Below are 22,802 nucleotides of genomic sequence, written 5' to 3'. Positions count from 1 at the left end.
AATAAAAAAAAAATCTGCTACGGTCTATACCTCTCCCTGATTTACATTCTTTTTTTTTCCTGGTTCCTCAAGGCAAAGGTTCTTACTATCTTCGACTTCAACAAGGCGTATTATCAAGTGCCTCTACCGGTAGAATTTAAACCGGTGACAGCCTTTGCGACCAACTGGTCACTTCGAGTACAACAGAGTTCCGTTTGGGTACCGACAGGTGCAGCTGTTTTGTCTGGTATCCTCGACAGGTTTTTCGGATCTTATGTTTGTGTGTATCATTATTTGGATGATTTGGTGCCTTTTAGTGATTTTTGAAGAGCATGTTGTGCATGTTCGCGAGGTATTCCGAAGATTGCGAAAAGTCGGATGTACTGTCAAACCATCTAAAGCTAAATTCGCACACCCAAGAGCCAGACGATAGTTTTCGTCTTGTATGGAAAAAAAGGATACATCCGGATGAAAAAGTTTATCCGAAAAAGCGTATTCAAGCCCTCGGAAAAGAAAAGCCAGCTGCCTACGGATCCAGAGCCTATTATCCCGTCCACGAGAGACAAGTCTGTGAAGTAAGGCATCAGTGTGGTGAGATTCGTCAGACTGATCAGTCGGGCGAAGGCCTTTGCGGAAAAGATGGTCGCCAGTCGGTATCAAACGATGAATAACCCTGTACCATGACGAAGCAGTCTCGATCGGTGATAAAGGAAGACTAAGATGAGATCAAACTGTTTACCAGGATGTTTACGGGGAAGCTGTTTCAACAGCGGAGAGGTGAGATGGTTGACTTTAAAGGCATAAGTCCCTGGCAGTGAGATGCATCTCGCAAAGGATAGCAGCAACTAAGAAACTGTATATTCGCAGATACGTCGCAATTTGAAGTTACCGTCCAACATCAATATTAGGAGTCAAAATGACCTGCTGGAGACAGGGAAATAATTGAGATGTAATGGAATACGGCACGGTACCTGTGTACATGTTAAGACATTGTAGTACAAGCACTTTAATAGATGGAAGACCTAATCCTCCAAGTATGCGGAGTCTGACCACTATTTCATACGAAAGTAGAAAGGCGTCTCGTCACCACAAGAATTGACCAGACAGTTGTATAAGTCTGCAGGCTATCCGAGTACGACACACGGGCAGACCCATACTTACATATGTCGTTAACAATGTGTCTACATTCGGCACTCGTACATCCATTATGCATATTCCTGTGCGGGAGAGACATTTTAACAGAAAGTCTCTTGCTGGGTATCGGCAGATAAATCGTATTTTTAAGCAACATAAACACTGCAATAATTTCAGTTTTGCTAGAAGTCTGCTTGTTCTTAAGTAGCAGACATGAGGATAACTTTGTAGAACAAAAGTATTTCTTAGATTTGACCAACATGCCACACATAGCTGTGGCTCCTGCATTGTTGGAATATGCGTACAGTCTCATTCGAATTAATCGACGGATCACAAACTGCTCGCTGCACAGTTGGACGTCTTTGTTGGTACTTCTGATGTTTTCCACCAGTTGGATTACTCTAATGTACATTTCCACTGGGTTCTTCGCCGCCTAACAGAAGACCGTAAAAAGCAACAAAGGACAACCTGTGCGGATTTTCATGCGCGTTAGGAGGCTGGTCGCGACAATTTTTTGTCGAACGTCGTCGCCGGCCGGAGTGGCTGAGCGGTTCTAGGCGCTTCAGTCTGGAACCGCGCGACCGCTACGGTCGCGGGTTCGAATCCTGCCTCGGGCATGGATATGTGCCATGTCCCTAGGTTAATTAGGTTTAAGTAGTTCTAAGTTCTAGGGGACAAATGACCTCAGAAGTTAAGTCCCATAGTGCTCAGAGCCATTTGAACCGAACATCGTCACAGGCGATGAAACGTGGGTTCATCACTTCAGACCGGAAAAATAACGTCAATCCATGGAGTGCTACCAAACCACCTCTCCTCGAAGGCGGTAAAGTCATAGCGGCGGTCAGAAACGCTGAAAGGGCTGTTCTGTTTGATGTCCTCCCTCAAGGTGCAACGATCAACTTTCAAGTGTATTTCGCCACCTTCAGGAAATTGAAGAAACGACTTTTTCGTCGCCCCACAAATGCAAGCGAACTTCTCCATGACAATGCAAGGCCTCATACAAGTCTACGCACCAGAGCGGAGATCGCAAATCTTCACTGGACTGTTCTTCCTCATCCACGAGGCACTCCGGGGGAAGCAGGAAGTGGACGACGGGAAGGTTATTGACGCAGCAAGACATTGACTCTGATGTCGACCAGAGGAGTGGCATGTGGGCGTAGAGGCCCTTCCAGTAAGGTGGCATATGAGCGTCGCATTAAACGGAGATTATGCTGAAAAATAGGTTTTGTGGCCGAAAAACGGGAGTAATATGGTGTATTGGAATCCTGAATAAATCAAACCTACTCTCAGAACAAAAGTGTTGTATTATTTATCGATAGCCCCTGGTAGCCGGCCGAAGTGGCCGTGCGGTTAAAGGCGCTGCAGTCTGGAACCGCAAGACCGCTACGGTCGCAGGTTCGAATCCTGCCTCGGGCATGGATGTTTGTGATGTCCTTAGGTTAGTTAGGTTTAACTAGTTCTAAGTTCTAGGGGACTAATGACCTCAGCAGTTGAGTCCCATAGTGCTCAGAGCCATTTGAACCATTTGATAGCCCCTGGTAGCTTGTAGCTCCCATTTTCGTTGTACTGTATAATTACTGTTAGGATCACTAATGCGCCTTGGCAGACGTTTGCCTTTGTTAATATCAGAAATTACTTGCAAATGAGGTGTAATTTCAGATATAAAGAATCGCAGATGTCGGCTGTCGCATACCGCTTTACATTAGTGCACCAGTGAGCGTCAGATGTTGTTTCATTACGTGCAATTCAGACAAATGCCTTCTTCAACTGTCGGAAAGTACAGGATAATAGTATCATTGATGAATTGTTTCGAGTATTTTAAATATATTACTTAAGATACACCTTGCACATTGCCATCTGATCGGATCCACAGCCAGATGATTAAACATCTCTCATCTGACTACCTAAACAGTGTCATTATTATTATTATTTTGTTATTATTATTGTTATTATCACTTCAAAAGTGCTAGTGCGTAATACTATCCGAAATAACCGGACCATGAGACCGTGCCGTCCACACTGCGCGCGGTCCGTAGTACATACGAGGGCTATTCAGAAAGTAGGGAACGTTTCCGTCTGATGCCGTTAGGCGCGCGCCGATAGCGTATATTTTGGTATGTGCGTGCTCGGCAACTCAGTCGGCATCCATCCGTGACAGCAGGAACGTCTCTGCGCGTCTGATTGTTTTCGATATTCGAATTTGAAATGTGCGCTGCAATCGAAAATCGCGACAGTTGAGGTGCGGTCTGTGATAAGGTTTTTGTTGGCAAAAAACCTAAAACCTGTAGAAATTTATCGTGAACAGTGCGAAGTGTACGGAAACAATGTAATGAGTGAATTTCCCGTCCGGGAATGGTGCATTCGGTTTAAAAATGGCCGAACCAAACGTTCATGATGAAGAGAAGAGTGGACGCCCGAGCATTGTGATTGACGATCTTGTCGCTAAAGTTGTTGAAACTATTCGTGAAAACCTTCACAATAGCGGAACTTTCGCTTTCTTTTAAACAAGTTCCACGGACTTTGTTGTTTGAAATTGTCGCTCAAAAGCTAGGTCACACAAAATGCTTACAGAGCACCATAAAGAACAATGAATGTGGGCAACATTGACATTTCTGGAGGCCTACCACAAGCATGGTGATTCGTTACCGGATAGAATTGTAACCGGTGACGAAACTTGGGTGAAACATGTCGATTGAGAGACAAAATTACAGTCCATGGAATGTGAGTACATATGGTCCCCCAAAAAAACAAGAAAATGTTTGCAGACATTGTCAGCAAAGACGTTGATGGCAACAGTGTTTTGGGATAGGCAAGGTGTGCTTCTTATTGATTTTCTCGAACGTGGAGCAACCATAAATTCTGCCCGTTACTGTCAAACTTTGCACAGCTTTAGAAGAGCAGTTCAAAACAAACGCCGAGGAATGCTGGCATCCAAAATTTGGTTGTTGTACGACAATGCCCGATCTCACATGGAAAACCGCACTAAAGAATTCCTTAATTCATTCAAATGGCAAATTTTCCCCCATCCGCCCTACAGTCCCGACCTTGCACCAAGCGACTTCCACTTGTTTCCCAAGATGAAGAACAGGCTTGCAACGCACCTCTTAGATGGCGACGCAGAACTCCAGGCGGGTGTGACTCACGAGTTGAAGTCTCAGGTGGCAGAATTTTACGACAAAGGTCTTTCAAAGCTTGTCCACCGCTATGATAAGTGCCTCAATGAATTTGGTGACTATGTGGAAAAGTAGTATGCCAGTCGCTCTTTCAGATGCGTGTAATAAAATGTACGTCTTGTACTTAGTTTCTGTTTTCAATGGCAAAATGTTCCTTAGTTTCTGAATAGTCCTCGTATGATGTGGCGAAACCGCCTCTGGCCACCTACACTAACCCTCCTCCAAAGACATCAGTGTCTTCCACAGTTGTGTTGCATATAAATCGTTGTTCTCGTTGCTGTTAACTGTCAACTTTTCTCCATTTGTGACAAGTAACGCTCAGTAGTTTATCTTTTTCGAGTCCCTGTAGAAAGATTATTGGAATCCTCATTGTTGAGTGGCCACATTTTTTTCACAATGTCTTTCATTGCTAATCAGTGTGTACATGTAGTGTCTATGAACAATAAGTGATGGAAATACAGTTCATTGTGATACTATTGTGTGAGGCTTACGTAATACTTAATGTCACTAGGAGTGTTATGTAAAGATTTTGGCCCACAATTAGTACACCGGTATGTGCAGCTGTCTGGATCCCGTTATTATATTAGCAGCTTTTTTTTGAGTAAACATTATTTTAATGTACATTTCATGCACAGATGTGAACCGTAAGTAACTGTGTAGCGGTACATCATCCAGTTGCTACCGAGGCGTCAGTCTGACGACATGGCCGCTGAAAGATCGCAACACGAGCTCGCCCAGGAGCTTCAGGTCCTCCAGCCTCTCGACCGTCTCCACGCGGAAGTTGTACAGGATGTACGACAGCACTGTCTTTTCTTCCAGGATGGCGAACTTCTGGCCTGCAAAAAAGGAGTACAACGGAAGTAGCGCCACACTTTGGACTGTGCGAATTAACAGCACTGAAGAAAGTCTATATACTTATTTGTCCTGACAAATATAGGGCCACATAATTCTTTCCTATATCTCAGCAGCTATTCAGCTACTCTTCATATTTTACATAACATTCGTTATGACATCTTACGTCTTGTATGAGATTCAATACTTAGAAATAGTTATGACACGAATAATCAGAGCAGTAATGACTATAACAAAAGTAATTTACATTTGAGAGTTTTCAGTGAAAAGTGCAAGAATAATAGACAATACACCTCTATTATTCTTGCACTTTTCACTGAAAACTCTCAAATGTAAATAGCAAATAGATTTAGGCTGTACGTCGTAGCAGCAATTAACTTTGGGGAAGAAATGAGCGTGGTGAAGAAGAGGAACATAAATCATAGATAAATAGATAACTAAGAGCAATGAAGAGAGAGAGAGAGAGAGATTACTCACTGAGAAAGGAAAAGAGATTGAAGCGAACTGGTTGAATAAGTGAATATCACTTCGATGTTCGACGGGGAGAACTGGTCATGTACGTTTATCCTTTAGGGAACAGTTACGGAGATAACAAGAGATGTTCCAGCCTTTTCTTAAATGCAACAGGAAACTGAAATTCTGCCTTGAGATCAGGGCAACTGCAGCAATGGGGAAAAATTTGGTTAAGAGCAATGGGGAAAAATTTGGTTACGTTATTGTGTAGTGAATGACACCAAGGATACTACATAAGTCCTGCGATCATGCTGAGATGATACGTAGTTAATCTGTGATAATGTGAGAGTTAGCACACAGAGGTGCCGACGAAGTAGACATAACAGCGGTGTTAATCAATTTGTATGGTTTCAAGCATTCTAACCAGACGTTGAGAGCTGTCTGTTACAAACACAGCGATCACTGCTAAATTTCTTTGTGGTGCTCTTAAATCGCATACATTATGTAATGATATATTCTGTACCTAGCTACAGGTCTCTGAAACCACGACCGTCTTTGACACAGTCAGCAGAACAGGAGGAAACGTTTCCAGGTTTCGGGCTTGCGAGCCAATGAGAACGGAGCGCGGCTCGTAGTTGGGAGCAGAACGGTGTGTTTGAATAGGAGGGAGACTCATGTTGAATATAGTTGCGCGCTGCTCTTGATGATGATGATATTTGTTTTGTGGGGTCTTCAACTGCGTGGTTATCAACGCCCGTACAAGGTCCCAATCTGTTCTCTGTACAGCCTCGCCACTTTCCCCAACGATGAAGACAACACAAGCAGTCACCAGACAGAGAAATTGCTCTACCCGGCTGGGAATCGAACCCGGGACCCCATGATCCACAGGCAGCAACGCTAGCCACTAGACCATCAGCTGCGGACGCGCTGTGTTTGAGACATGCAGGTGTGGTAAGATGCTTTACAGTTGTGTAAGGTTTGAGTACAGCGGAAGTCAGAACGCGCTGTCGAGTCGCACACATCGTACTGTTAATGTGTGCCTGTTTATTGGTTCGTACTGAAAGCTTGGAATGGCTATATTCACAGTATTTTCAGAACGTTAGTGAATGCTTTCTATTTTGGGATGATATGTTCGTAGCTTTGTAAATGGGGAGATTTTCGAAGCACGGTACAAAATCTCGTTCTATAACCGATACGAACATAAAACAAGGACATTTTTTTTACTGGGCGAGAGGGTTTCACGAAATTTCAATCACCGACTTTCTCCCCTGAATGCGAAAATATTTTTCTGACGGCCATCTACATACAGAGGAATTATCATACTAATAAAATAAGAAGAACCAGAACTCGCGCGGAAAGGCTTAAGTATTCATTTATGTCACGGAGTGTTCTAGAATGAACAGATAGAGAAACAGTCTGTAGGTGGTCCGATTAACTCTGTCACACTTAAATGTGAACTGCTGAGTAGTATGTAGATGAAGTTGTATCATCGGTCTCAAACTACTACTCTCTCTGCATGATTTTAGAGAACTGAAGACAAGTCTGTCGATGCAGTTGCTGATGTATCTGGCAGCTGTTCACGTCAAAGTGTGATTACTTCACGCCTTGCATTCTCAGATTTAAGAATAGACAGATTACGCTTACAATCTGAACCAAGCATGCCCAATGCATACAACTTACGTATAACTCCAGTTGTTTACACGTTATTCATGTGAATTTATACGTTTACCACTGTTTAATAGCTTCACGTAATTAAATTAACTATTTAATTATAGGCATTGAAAGTATATTGGGTAAAGCTAGTTCCTCCTGTTCTTTTGTCATATTTTCTTAATGGTCCACTCTTATAGCGTTCCTATATGAATTCATGGGTCTGAACTTAGCATAATGTTGAGAAAAACTTAAGGACAAAATTAACCTTTTTATGAAGTGTCACTGCCGAGCAACATAGGTCGCTGAAGCTTGGATCATACACAGAAAAAACTACTACAGTATAGAACAGAACATAGCTCCAAGAAATACCCAATGAGACGAACAGAAATGACATATTTATTCAAGGACAATAATTACACTGAAGACACAGCGATTTACGATGCTCCTCTGGATATTACAAAGGCAAGACATAATTCTTAATAAAGTCTATAATCAACGCACGCTGCGTAACGTGGTCCGGTGATGGCCACAAAGTTGGTAAGGAGTTCCTGTGGTAGGTCTTTCTATTCCTGGACCAGTGCGGCTGACAACTGCTGGGTAGCCGGAGCATGTGGACGAGCTGTAATAAGCTTTCCCATCCCATGCCTCGCGTGATCGATGGGATTTGAATGGGGGGAACGGGCAGGCCATTCTATTCGCCGAAAATTATCTCGTTCCAAATTATCCTCCTCTTTCGCTCACTGTCCGACGCGGTCGCTCATTGTCATCCATAACAATGAAGTCAGTGCCGAATGCATCCCTCAAAAGAACTCATGTGCCAAGAGCAGAGGGACACCACCAACAACGAGTGGGATCGCGTGGCCTGCTCAAACGAGAGCAGATTGACAGCGTAGTAGCCGGCCGCGGTGGCCGTGCGGTTCTGGCGCTGCAGTCCGGAACCGCGGGACTGCTACGGTCGCAGGTTTGAATCCTGCCTCGGGCATGGGTGTGTGTGATGTCCTTAGGTTAGTTAGGTTTAAGTAGTTCTAAGTTCTAGGGGACTTATGACCTAAGATGTTGAGTCCCATAGTGCTCAGAGCCATTTGAACCATTTTTTTTGACAGCGTAGTAGTTCTCTACGCACCCTCATGTGGCGAGCGGTGCGAAAACGCATTGCAGCCACGAACATTGTCGAACATGATCGTTTTGGTAGTCCAGGTCTTATGCTCTGCGGAGGCATAATGTTGCATGAGCGCACTGACCACCAAATCTAGGAACACGGTACATTCACCGGTCGACGTCATTGTGACACTGTACCCCTTCCACACGAGTGCATGTGATCCTGACTTCTCTTTAATGGATGATAATGCACGACCGCATCGAACAGCGCAGGTGGATGAGCGCTCAGAACTCGTGGATATTCGGAGAATGGAATGGCCTGTAAGATCTCCCGACTTACATCCCATGTGGGCCGCGTTGGAGAGCCGAATTGAAGCACGTTTCCACGCACTAAAGACCATCTACCAGTTGTCAGCTGCTCTGGTCGAGTAATGGAACGGCCTGCCACAAGAACTCATTGTCAACATTGTGGCCAGCATGAGAAGTCACTACTAAGCAAGCACTGCCGCCCGTAGTGAACACACGCACTATTAAGAAGCATGACTGCAGTGTAATGATTGTCTCTGAACAGAAATTTCAGCTCTGCTAGTGTCACTGCATATTTATTTCACTTACATTATGTACTATACTGAAGCAGTTCTTGCTGTGTGACCCAAGTTTCATCGAACTACGAGGGTAATCCCGTAAGTAAGATCTCCTATTTTTTATAAGTACATAGACCCGTTTATTTGTACAATGGTTTACATCACTTTACAGCCAGAACATTTAGCTATTTTTCGACATGATCACCATTTCTGTCGATGCATTTTTGTAGACACTGTGGCAGTTTTTGTATGCCCATGTCCCACCAGCTCACCGCCATGCTGTTTAGAAAGTTACGAACTGGCGTGATTGTTGCTAGGTCTCAGGTGTAAAGTGGTATGTCCAGGTTTCGTCACCCGTGACAATTGAGTACAAAAAGTTGTCCTGTTCGGCTGCAAGGCGGTGAAGAAATGCGCGGGAAGCATCAACTCGTTGCCGCATGTGTTTCTCAGACAGCATGCGTGGCACCCATCTTGCGCACACCTTCCGGTAGTTCAATGTTTCCGATAAAATTCTGTGAGTGGTTCCTCGGCAAACCTCAGGAACCAACGTGCAGAGATCTTCCAGGGTGATCCACCGATCTTCACGCAAGCTTTGCTCAACCTTCAACACTGTCTCCTCAGAAATTGACGGTCTCCCGCTCCTTTGTTCGTGGTGAATTTCGGTCGGACCAGCTGCAAACTCTGTACACCACTAACGAATATTTTTGAGATCCATGCACGACTCACCATGCACTTCCGTCAATTGGCAATGGATTTCAATTGGCGCAGTGCCCTTTGCGTTCAAAAACCGAATAACTGCCAGCAATTCGCACTTGGCGGTAACATCCAACGGGAACTCCATTCTCAACGGCTGCGAAGCCAAGACTGAGCGCCTAAGAGCGGCGTGCGCATGCTCACACACAGCGCGTGAAACACTCTTCAAAACAGTGTGACCAACAGCCACAAAAACAGAGTTCTGTACTTATAAAAAATAGGAGATCTTACTTTTGGAATTACCCTCGTACGTTACTTGGCAGTGACACATGACGCAAAAATTACTTCCCCCTCTTAGGTTTTGCATACCAGTGTACGCTGAGGTGACAAAGTAAGGCATACCGATTCCATGTATAAAGATGGCTTTAGCATCGTTTACGCAAGGTATAAAATGGGAATGATAGGCAGAACTGTATCTTCTACTCGGTGATTCATGTGAAAGGGATTATAACGTGATTATGATCGCGCGACGGGAATTAAGAGTTTCAACGCGTAGTGGTAGTTGTAGGTGGATGCATGGGACTGTCACTTCGGAAATCGTTAGACTATTCGATATTTCGAGATCCTCAATCTCAAGAATGCGCCGAGATACCACATTTTAGACGTTACCTCCCATAACATACAAGGCAGTGGCCAACGGCCTTCATTTAACGACCGAGAGCAACGGCTCTGCGTGGAGTTATCTGTTCTTCTATACTACTGGCCATTAAAATTGCTACACCACGAACATGACGTGCTACAGACGCGAAATTTAACCGTCAGGAAGAAGATACTGTGATATGCAAATGATTAGCTTTTCAGAGCATTCACACAAGGTAGGCGCCGGTGGCGACACCTACAATGTCCTGATATGAGGAAAGTTTCCAACCGATTTCTCATACACAAACAGCGGTTGACCGACGTTGCTTGCTGAAACGTTGTTGTGATGTCACGTGTAAGGAGGAGAAATGCGTACAATCACGTTTCCGACTTTAATAAAGGTTTGATTGTAGCCCATCGAGATTGCGGTTTATTGTATCGCGACATGGCTGCTCGCGTTGGTCAAGATCCAATGACTGTTAGCAGAATATGAAATCGGTGGGTTCAGGAGGGTAATACGGAACGCCGTGCTGGATCCCAACAGCCTCGTATCACTAGCAGTCGAGATGACAGGCATCTTATCCACATGGCTGTGACGGATCGTGCAGTCACGTCTCGATCCCTGAGTCAACAGATGGGGACGTTTGCAAGACAACAACCATCTGCACGAACAGTTCGCCGACGTTTGCAGAAGCATGGACTATCAGCTCGGAGACCGTGGCTGCGGCTGCACTTGACGCTGCATCGCAGACAGGAGCGCCCACGATGGTGTACTCAACGACGAACCTTGGTGCACGAACGGCAAAACTTCATTTTTTCGGATGAATCGAGGTTCTGTTTACAGCATCATGATGGTCGCATCCGTGTTTGGCGACATCGCGGTGAACGCACATTGGAAGCGTGTATTCGTAATCGCCATACTGGCGTATCACCCGGCGTGAAGGTATGGGATGCCATTGGTTACACGTCTCGGTCACCTCTTGTTCGCATTGATGGCACTTTGAACAGTGGACGTTACATTTCAGAAGTGTTACGACCCGTGGCTCTACCCTGCATTCGTTCCCTGCGAAACCCTACATTTCAGCAGGATAATGGACGATCGCATGTTGCAGGTCCTGTACGGGCCTTTCTGGATGCAGAAAATGTTCGACTGCTTCCCTGGCCAGCACATTCTCCAGATGTCTCACCAATTGAAAAGTCTGTTCAATGGTGGCCGAGCAACTGGCTCGTCGCGATACGCCAGTCACTACTCTTGATGAACTGTGGTATCGTGTTGTAGCTGCATGGGAGCTGTGCCTGTACACGCCAACCAAGCTCTGTTTGACTCAATGCCCAGGCGAATCAAGGCCGTTATTACGGCCAGAGGTGGTTGTTCTGGGTACTGATTTCTCAGGATCTATGCACCCAAATTGCGTGAAAATGTAATCACATGTCAGTCCCAGTATAATATATTTGTCCAATGAATCTCCGTTTATCATCTGCATTTCTTCTTGGTGTTGCAATTTAAATGGCCAGTAGTGTAGATGAGCAATACTGACTGAAACAACCGCAGAAATCAGTGTGCGATTTTCGATGAACGTCCCCGTTATGACAGTGCGGCGAAATGTGGCGTCAGTGGGCCATGGCAGCAGACCACCGACACGAGTACTTTGCTAACAGCCTGCAGTGCCTATCCAGGGCTCGTGACCATGTCGGTTGAACCCTAAACGGCTGTAAGACCGTCTGAGTCCCGATATGAGTTGGCAAGAGATGGTGTTAGAGTTCGAGTGTGGTGCAGTCCTCACGAAGTCATAGACCCAAGCTGTCAACGAGATATCGTGAAAGCTGGTGTTGGTTCCATGTGTGCTCACATGGAATGGACTGGGTCCTCCGGCCCGACTGAACCGGTCATTGACTGAGCTACGTGGAGACAATTTGGTCCCATTCGTGGACTTCAGGTTCTCAAACATCGACGGAATATTAACGGATGACAATGCGCCATGTCAACGGGCCACAGCGGTTGGCGATTGGTTTGAAAAACAGTTTGAGTGAATGTATTGGCTATCCAGATCGCCCAACATGAATCGCACCGAACATTTATGTGATATAATGAAGAGGTCAGTTCGTGCACAAATTCCTGTATCGGCAACACTTTCGCCACTGTTGACGACAATAGAGTCAGCATGATTCAAGCTTTCTCCAGGGGACTTCCAGCGACTTGTTGAGTCCGTGCCACGTCGAGTTGCTGTACTACGCCGGGCAAAAGGGAATTTGACCCGATGTTAGGAGGTATCCCATGACTTTTTTTACCTTCGTGCATATGAGAGGGCATTTCAATTAATAGCGTATTCACTACACACAGTTTCATGTTCAAAAATGGTTCAAATGGTTCTGAGCACTATGGGACTCAACTTCTGTGGTCATAAGTCCCCTAGAACTTAGAACTACTTAAACCTAACCAACCTAAGGACATCACACACATCCATGCCCGAGGCAGGATTCGAACCTGCGACCGTAGCAGTCGCACGGTTCCGGACTGCGCGCCTAGAACCGCGAGACCACCGCGGCCGGCAGTTTCATGTAATTCCAATTAAATACAATAGACGGGAACCTTAAACGTATACAGCCTTGACATGGTAAGATGGATGGCTGATACAGATGTAACTCACATGAGGATTGGTAGTTATTTCTAACCTCCTACAGTTTGTCCTACAAGCACCGCGCTGGAATAAATCGTAATAGAAGAGGTTCGGTGGAATGGAAGACGCCATATTTGGCGCAGAAGTAAACTGCGCGTACGAGGAAAAAGATCCTGAAATCATACGTCACAAGCACAGTTATGTGTGACACAAGGACTGTGAGGAAACAGGCTATAATAACCGAATCATTGCAAATGAGGTTACAGCGATCATCGTGTTTGTCAGCCATTTTACTTCCACCACTTGATAAAGTCTCCTGTACACTACTGCATGCATCACAATCTCCAGATATATAGGGTGAATCAGTTGAAACTTACAGTGAAAACATTGCACAAATAGAAAATGCTATTGATAAGCGGTTTTCACCGAATGTATTGGTATGCAGGGGCTCGTATTGTTATCCAATAAACAGATTGCAAAAATAGAAAACGTATTTTTGTGCAAACAAACACTTTCAGTGTCTATTGACACTAACAAACTAAAAGTAGGGTAAATTCGAATGTCGGTGGTGTTTGTTGCAGGAGTCTAGTGCGAGACCTTTATTATGTAGATATCATATTGTGCAAAGTTCCAACACCGACACTTGTTCGTGCCATTCAACCTGAGTAGTTGCTATGTACGATGCTGTTGTATTTGCCGACAGGTGCTCTTGTGTTCCTTGAGTGCATTGCGACTTGCTAGTCAGTTAGTGTGTGACAGTTCAAGCAGTCATGTATCTTGTTTAGTGATGAAGCCACATTCACCAATCACGGCCAGGTAAACAGAGAAACATGCACTGTTTGTCCGGTGACAATCCCCGTTGGCTTCGTCAGGCGGAACGTCAGTGTCTGTGGAGTGTAAACGTGTATTATGGGATAGTGAAGCTCAGCTCATGGCCCGTTTTTCATAGGCGGAAAACTGAAGGCGCAATAGTATCGCAGCCTCCTAACAGACCATCCATTTTCCATGGCTGCTAGGAAGACGTTCCTCCGCAGACTAGGAAGAACCTGTGGTACCAACGTGATGGTTGTCCAGAGCACTGTGCACGAAGTACTACAGCATGTCTTCACGAATTGTTTCCATCTCTTTGGGTTGGACGCAGAGCACCTGCGCCTAGTCCCGGCTGTTCGCCGGATTTGACGCCTGAGGACTTTTTTCCTGTGGAGAAAGCTGAAAGCCGCCGTCTACAACGACATAACAACCACAGCTGATGTTATGCAACGACGTATTGGTGCAGCCTGCCCCGACATCTCCGTTGAAATGCTAGCACGTGTGCAGCAATCGTTCCATATCAGACTGGAAGAGTGTACTGCTGCTGCCGGTGGTCATTTTGACCAAAACGTGTGATGGTCAGTTGTACCGTTACTGGTCAGAATCCAATTAACTAGTGTACCGTGTTGTGTTGTTCTTTAGTGTGTGCTACCACAGGTATTGTGTAATTGTCGGTGTATGAGCTTTTCAAAATGCGGTATCTCGTAAAGGACTCGCATTAGAATCCTGCAACAAACGCCATTGACATTCTAATTGATCCTACTATTAGATTGTTAATGCCAATAAGCATTGTTCTATTTTAAGTATGAGTAGTTTACGATTGCACAAAAAATGCACTTTCGAAATATGATTATCTGTTTACTGGCTAGCAGTTCGGGCCCCTGACTATTATTCAAAATGGTTCAAATGGCTCTGAGCACTATGGGACTCAACTGCTGTGGTCATCAGTCCCCTAGAACTTAGAACTACTTAAACCTAACCAACCTAAGGACATCACACACATCCATGCCCGAGGCAGGATTCGAACCTGCGACCGTAGCAGTCGCATGGTTCCGGACTGCGCGGACTATTATTCCATTCTGTGAAAACTATACATCAGTATCACTTTCTATTTCCGCAATACTTGTGGTGCAAGTTTTAGGTATTCATCGAGTTTGATTGTAAATGTTTGCCAATGTCAAGTATTCGCGTTTCACTGAGTCGTACTCTCTGACTTTTCTGATCTCTTCTAATCCAGGTAAGAACTTCCTTCGTCCGTAGACGTCTTTTCGCCTAGCTTGCTCATTTTTCATTTGCTTTATATTCATAGTAATTCCAGTCTCTTTTCTGATCCATATTTCTATATAACTCTTTCTTCTAGCATTTTCCAGTACAGATGTCTCCAACGTTCCCAGTACAATTTTCATTTTTAGTGACTACATAAGTCTTAAACGTATTATTGTTATTATCATTATTACTATTATTATTATTAATATTATTTTCAGGCATACTTTGAATGGTACTCTATTAAATTTTCCATCCTTTGGTGTAGTTTATGTTTAATGGAGGTGAACAAAAAATATCAAAAGCATAATGTAGGTGATGTCGATGAATAACAAGAACATCGCTGACACGGGAATTCTCTAACATGGTATCGCTGTTGTATATTATTTGATCTAACTGAAATAAAATGTTGTCGTTACTTTGTGTTTCATTTCTTCTGTATTGATCTCTCACCAAAGCTGGAACCGAAACCACGAATTAAATCAAGGAAGATGGTGAGAACTTCTAACATGCTGGCAGAGATACTTGGAGCCGCTGTCTCTCGTAAGATGCCACTGCGAACACAAGCGCGGTAAGTTGGTGGTTTAGTGACACAATGCCCAGTAGGTAATCCCGCACCGAGTGAATTGCACGAAAGCTAGTTGTTACCAACATTTTTTCGTAGCAGGAGATTGCCGTGAAGTGGGCTGTCGGTAGGTAATGTATTAAGAAAATGTGACATAATATCCAATAATTGTTCATGTTCGGCAGTTACAGCCAGAAGTTAAACTGCTGCGGTCGACCACTTGACATACGTCGTTCTTCAACAGTGGCTGTAACAACCTACACTTAAGTACTGTAGCTCTGTAGAAGTTGTGTATACCCTGTTTTACAAAAAGATACATCCATAAAGAAAAACAGAGACGTATGTATGAATGTGTAATCTGCAACTTTCGGAGAAGAACATAGTTCAGAGACAAAAGTTTTACAAGAGAACTGCTTTTAGATAAACTGTGTCTAGCATGTTTTTTAATTTCATTTGAATTTGAAATAAGTGAAACACTTTTTGTGCTACATACGTCAAATATGTGATTTCCGACGCAAACCAGGTACAATACGACCTAAACCAGCCAGTCATAGGAAAAGGGTCAACAATTTTGGCTGGACGTTTACTTATGAGATTAACATTTAACACACTACGCAGCTAAACCGCCTTTCTGCTGAATCAGTTTATTATATGGCTATTACATACGTAGGTAAAAAGTTTGCAATATAACCACCCACGCACAAAAGGATACCAGACCTCAGATTGAAAGAGTAATTTATACTAAGCACGCCTAACTTTACCTATGGAAGGCTTGAATTAAATGTTGATGTTGAAATTATTGAGAGTAAGTATCTGGTCACAGGATATTACTTGACTGTCTGTAACTCATGTTTTCCAATGTGCGAGTATACTCCGTTTAAAATTTCACAGAAAAACAAAGACGTCATCATTCACACCAACCAAATTTCGGTATTATGCTCTTGAAGTATCTGAAATATTAAAACTATTCTGATAGCCATTGTCAAGCGTGTCTGTCGTCACAGAATTATGTGACTGAGCCTTAAATGTAAGGAGAACTTGGATGTAACATACTATATTACCCAAATAAAGAATACGTAAACGCACACAAAATACAATACACACTGACGAAGAAAAATGCAGCACCAAAAAATTATACAAGTATTTGTATTTCGTGAATACGTTTGTCTAGGTAACATGTTTCAATGATTAACACTGCAACATCTCAGGTTAATGTGAGCGGAAGATAAGCCACTGAAAATGTGAAATGGTGGTACATTAATAACCTGTGTAGCCGCCTGAGTGTTGAACATAACCATGCAGACATGCATGCATTGTGTTGTATAGACGCTGGATCTCAGTTTATCGGATGGAGTTCCAGGCCTGTTGCACTTCGCCGGTATATACAGCGACGGTTAAATACTGGTTGTCGATGACGCTGGAGTTGTCCCCTGATGGTGTCCCACATGTGCTCGATTGGAGACAGATCTTGTGTTCGAACACGCGAAGGCAACATGTCGACACTCTGTAGAGCATGTTAAGTTACAAAAGCGGTATGTGGAAAACACCCCCTGGAATTCTGTTAACGAATGGCAGCACAACCCGTCGAATCACCAGACTAATATACAGATTTGCAGTCATGGTGCGTAGGATAACCACGAGAGAGCTCCTGCTGTCATAGGAAATCTGCCCCCCACCATAACCCGAGGAATAGGTCAGTGCGTTTAAGCCGCAGAATGCTCATTTGGCCTCCTCCTAACCAATATCGGCCATCAGTAGCCTCGAAGAAGAACCAGTTTTCATAATAAAACACAACAGACCTGCACACCACCCTCCAATGAGATCTCGATTGATTCTACCGAAGTCGCAAACTGTGGTGGATTTGGGTCGTTGATAGCACGCTACACAGCGTCTGGCTAGGAGCTGCCACTGAAGTGCCCAATTGTAACAGTTCAGTGTGTCACTGTGGTGACAACTGCTGCTAGATTTACTTCTGCAAACAATATGATGCTTCACAGCCATACGCCGAACACAATAGTCTTCCCTCTTGGTAGCACCAAGTGACCGTCCGGAGCCCGCTCTTCTTGTTACCGGTACTTCCGTTGACCACCGTTGCCAGCAATCATGTACAGCGGCTACATTCCTGCCAAAACTTTCAGCAATATCGCGGAGGAAAATCCAGCTTCTCGCAGCCCTATTACACGAACTCTTTCAAAGTCAGTGAGGTGTTGATAATGTCTTCTTTGTCGCCTTAAAGGCGTTCTTGACTAACAGTAACTCACCACGTCCGACCTCATTGTCACTACAGTTACAGCGTGTATTTATAAAGCAAACCTGATCTGCATCCTGGTAGTGTCACTACTAGTGCCACTCTTACGCGACGGGCACGAAATCTGAGTAGACATCATCTTCCAGGTATTAAAATCACGCCAACCAACGTTGTTTATGGCTGAGAACAGTGTACTCAACAAAATTACGTCAGTGTTCACTTGATACTTAAAGCTTTTACGAGTAGTATACTTTTTAGGTAGGTTAGTAGCACCAAATACGCTTGGCCCAAGCAAACCATTAATGTTTATTTTCCTCTGGACTGCAGGTAGGTATTGAAACGTGGACACGTGGACGCACAACTGACAATTCACACAGACAGGCACGGTCAAATTCGCGGCGCAGTTACAACCGTGCAGGAAACGACAGGTAGCAGATTTTCTGATGTGTTTATAGGAAGAGTGTCAGACGCAGAGAAAAAACTGAAACACTGAGGTGGGCACGAATTAATCAGGTCGTTGCAGTTTCAAGTAGCCTGCCAGAGACAATGTTGCCGAACGTGTTCTTCACTCGGTTTCGTCAGACCGAACAAAAGTAGCTTTTGCTCAGCTAGCTTGAATTTATCACTCCTGAAAAAGGCAAATTTGAACTGGTAATGAGCATTCGACAAACGTTAACCCCACGGACCCACAGATGTCTGCACATTAGCGAATTTTAGCGCGTGCAAGTGCTTGAATTTGCGCCCGGTGATCAGTTTGCCTAACATCAAAGCTAATTAGTTTTCAGCATAACCTACCCTGCAACATCATTACAACCTTTTTAACTTGTTTCTGGCCACCCGTTATATACACATCAGTGTTTAATCTTTTCCTCAGATTTGTGTGTGTATGTGTATGTTGTCTGCACAACAGGCATGTTACCGAATACAAATTCAGCAAATGTGTATCGTGCAAAACCAAACACGAACCCTTTCACTGTCAAACAAACTGTACACCAAGGTGACAAAGGTCGTGGGATACCTCTTAATATCAATTCATACTTCCTTTTTGCCTGCTTAGTGCAGCAACTCGACGTAGCATGGACTCAAGAAATCGTTGGAAGTCCCTGTTGAGCCATGTTGCCTATAGAGCCTTCTATAACTGCGGAAGTGGTGCCAAAGCAGAAGTCTGTGCACGAACTGACTTCTCGATTATGTCCCATAAATGCTCGTGGGATTCATGATGGGCGATCAAATTGTCCAGGATATTCTTTATAACAATCGCGAACAGCTGTGGCCCGGTGACATGGCGATTTCTCATCTATAAAAATTCCATCCCTGTTAGAGAACATAAAGTCCTTTAATGAATGGAAATTATCTCTAAATAGCCGAACATAATCATTCCCAGTCAATGACCGGTTTTGTTGGAAAAGAGGATCCAGCCCATTCCACACAAACACAGCCACACCACTATGGAGCTACCACCAGCTTGCACAGTACGCTGTTGACAACTTGGTCCCATGATGTCGTGAGGACTGAGCCACACTCGAACCCGGCCATCAGCTCTTACCAACTGAAATCGGGACTCATCTGAGCAGGCCATAGTTTTACGGTCGTCTAAGGTTCAACCGAAAAGGTCACGAGCCCAGGAGAGGAGTTGCAGACGATGTCGTGCTGTTAGCAAAAGCACTCGCGTCGGTCATCTACTGCCATAGCCAATTAACGCCAAATTTCATCGCACTGCCGTAACGTATAAGTTAGTTGTACGTCCCACATTGATTTCTGCGGTTATTTCATTCAGTGTTGCTGGTCTGTTAGCACAGACAGCTCTAACCGAGCGCCGCTGCTATCGGCCATTAAATGAAGCCAGTCGGTCACTGCGTTGTCCGTGGCGAGAGCTGACGCCTGAAATTTGGTATTCTCGGCACATTCTGGACACTGTGGATTTCGGAATATTGAATTCCCTAACGATGTCCGTAATGGAATGTCCCGTGCGTCTAGCTCCAACTACCATTCCGCGTTCGAAACCTATTAACTCCCGTCGTGTGGCCATAATCACGTTCGAAGCCTCACACGAATTACGTGAGTGCAAACGACAGCTCCACCAATGCATGCCCTCTTATACTTGTGTACGCCACACACTTATACGGATAGCGCTATGACTACATAGAATATCTATTACATTTACATCTACATTTATACTCCGCAAGCTACCCAACGGTGTGTGGCGGAGGGCACTCTATGGCAGTTAATAGTGCACCGTGGCACCATATGAAACACTACGTAATGTTTCGCAGCCTACCTCTGAACCGGTTCATTTCTTTGGTTCAAACCCATCGTCAAACTGAACGTAAACGCAGCGACGGTTCTTGCTTGTTTGTCTTTGGCTGAACGAGTAGCATTTTGTCTGTGAATTTAGCGACTACAGGATACACTAGTTTGTCTGTACCACGTAAAGATATTTGCGATAGGATCCGTGGGTGTTTGCACAAATTTATGCAAGTGGTTGTAGGATTCCTGAAGTTCCATTTTACGTACAACTGATTGGTAGAGTTTGAGGATGTATGGGCCTCAAAAAATAATTATTTCTTAAACGATTGGTAGTTACTCAGTCAATATTTTGTTTCAAGGCAGGTTATTGCTATACCTTAGAGGTAAGCATATTTCATTAGTATATCCAAAGTATACTCAAAGCACCCCCTCCCTCCCTCTTCCTACAATGAACGCCTAACTTTCCCCAGGAAGGGTAGCTTGCATAACTCGAAGATACAGATAAACGGTGAATCACAACGGACGGGTATCTGTGGAGAGGCCAGACATACATGTGGTTCCCGAAAACTTTATCATTAGTTGCAGGGGCAATAGTCTGGATGATTGACTGATCTAACCTTGTGACATTAACTTAGCTTTGCTGTGCTGGTACTATGAACAGCAGAAAGCAAGGGGAAAGTATAGTCGTGATTATTTTCGCCGATGGGATGCAGTTCTACTCAATGGTGAAGCAGCAGGTTGATCCTGACTTGTACAGTGAGCGTATGTAACTTGTGCATTTGTCTACCGTCAACGTGTGATGTATCTATTGCCAATTTGAGATGGTTGTGATTACGAATAGGCACTTTAGTGCAGTCTCCGTCGTTCAGGCTAGAGGATGAACCCGTCGGTTCGAATCTAGTCGCCAAAATATATGTACTGCAACTGTGACAGATTTATAATAAACTGTTCACGAAATAAAAGGGTTGCTGGTCGTACATCAACAAAAAGTTGAAATTGCGTAACTAGTAGAACATGTTGGATATCACAGGGGATACTGAATTTAACTGACGAAACGAGAAAATATAAAAATGAAAGGGAATCCAGTTGTCTAAAGACATAGGCGGAATGCAAAGGGCAAAATGGCTAAGCGGGAATGGCTGGACGATAAATGCAGGTCTACATCGATGTATGTTGGTTGGCATTCATCTTATTTATGTTTGATATGCGACCTAAAATTCTGATACTTGCTACTCATGGCATATAATCATGTACTCTTTCGCTATGTGACTATTTATTGATACTGTAAGAAAGGATATTATCGCCCGTTTCTTGTTTGATGTGGACTTTGATTTGATCCTATTTCACATTTACGGTTATGAAATTTTAAACTGTTGAAACAGATACACTTATTGTGACAAAATTTTTGAGCACCTGTCGACTGGTTTTCATCTTTGTTGAAAGAATAACGTAATAATGTGTTCTCCTTTATTTACTCATTATTGACACATTTGTTTCCTGTGTATTCTACAGGTATTTCTTTACTGCAAAGAGCTTGCAGTAGGAGAGATACTTTTCACAGTAGCGAAAATTAACAGGCGCTCGCAGCTCTTAAGGTATGTATTTGAGAGCCCACGTTTACTGTACATATTTTTCTTGTTTTGTTCCACACTATCACCTCTGAAAATACATAATACTTTTTTTACTATCCTGTATGTTCTGTGTAGCAACATCATTATAAGAACAACTGGCATGGTAGTGTAGATAAAAATATATTTGTGCTTACTCAGCAACAAAGATACGATCATACCAAGGCTTCGTAATTATCTTTATACACAGATAACAACGCATCGTGTATTATTGTTGCCAGTTACCGACATGAACGATTTTATTTGGAAGCAACGATCTCTGACGGCCCCGTCCGACCCTCGGGCAAAGCTTACCTATGCAGTTTCGGGGCCCCGCGCTGAAGGGCACGTAGGCGAAGGGGTGTCTGCCCTGCACCCTCTCCGGCAGGAAGTTGTCCGGGTCGAAGCGGTCCGGGTCCGGCCAGTGGTCGGGGTCGCGGTGGGTGTGGCAGATCTGCATCGTTACTGTTACGCCCTCTGGTATCCTGTACCCACCTGCGAAAATGCGAAGTGTTTACACACAACAGAAGTCACCCAAACTGAATGGGTGATAGCAAGATTAACGCACAGTACGCCACGTACCCACAGACAGAATGTAGGAGAGTCAACCAAGGACAAATATCGAAGGAATTGTGATTAAAATGCATATTCTAATTATGTACTGTTTAGTAATTATACCAAAATATAGGGTCCTCTCAGCTGTGATATATCTTAAACAAAATGTTTGTGTACTTGTCACATGAGGTAGGTAAACAGCAATTGTTGAGAAAATCGTCGGTAGATCTTTCTTACTTTCGTAAATATACAGTAAAAGTCACACTAGACCTTCATAGTTTTGTCTGGGATATGTTGCCCCAAAAATAAAAGGCCCAAATTTGATGATTCACGTCAAGGTTGTTGAGAGGTGTCAGATGGCTGAATGGCAAAATCGTATAGTGATAATCCTCTTCCAAATATTACCAATATATCATCAAAAGTATCCAGACAACCCTATGTAACGTGGAGTTGAACATTAATTGTAATGAGAGGCTGGTCTGCCAGTATAAAAAGAGACGGGGAGTAGCGTGCTGCCGGTAGATGAGTAGTAACAACAGAACGGATTGGCCACACTCTGAAATTACAGCTAGCTTAAGACATAAATGCAACAAATAGTGATAGTTCTTCATTTTTCCTTATTTTGTCTTAA

General features: G+C 44.0%; 1 protein-coding gene across 1 annotated transcript in view; it reads right to left on the bottom strand.

Annotated features, from left to right (window-relative positions):
* Positions 1-4,940: 4,940 nt before the first annotated feature.
* The window catches only part of LOC126199580 (uncharacterized), a 366,050-nt gene continuing 348,188 nt past the window's right edge, over positions 4,941-22,802 (bottom strand). The window contains exons 22-23 of the mRNA XM_049936504.1: positions 21,932-22,111; positions 4,941-5,122 (exon numbers count right to left, since the gene is read on the bottom strand). Of these exons, the coding sequence (XP_049792461.1) occupies positions 4,965-5,122; positions 21,932-22,111 (338 nt within the window). The 3' untranslated portion in view covers positions 4,941-4,964. The remainder of the gene's footprint in view (positions 5,123-21,931; positions 22,112-22,802) is intronic.

This window comes from Schistocerca nitens, chromosome 8, assembly GCF_023898315.1.
Source record: "Schistocerca nitens isolate TAMUIC-IGC-003100 chromosome 8, iqSchNite1.1, whole genome shotgun sequence".
Classification (NCBI taxonomy): Eukaryota; Metazoa; Arthropoda; class Insecta; order Orthoptera; family Acrididae; genus Schistocerca; species Schistocerca nitens.
The sequence above is the reverse complement of the archived record's forward strand: the minus strand, read 5'-3'. Positions and strand labels throughout refer to the sequence as shown.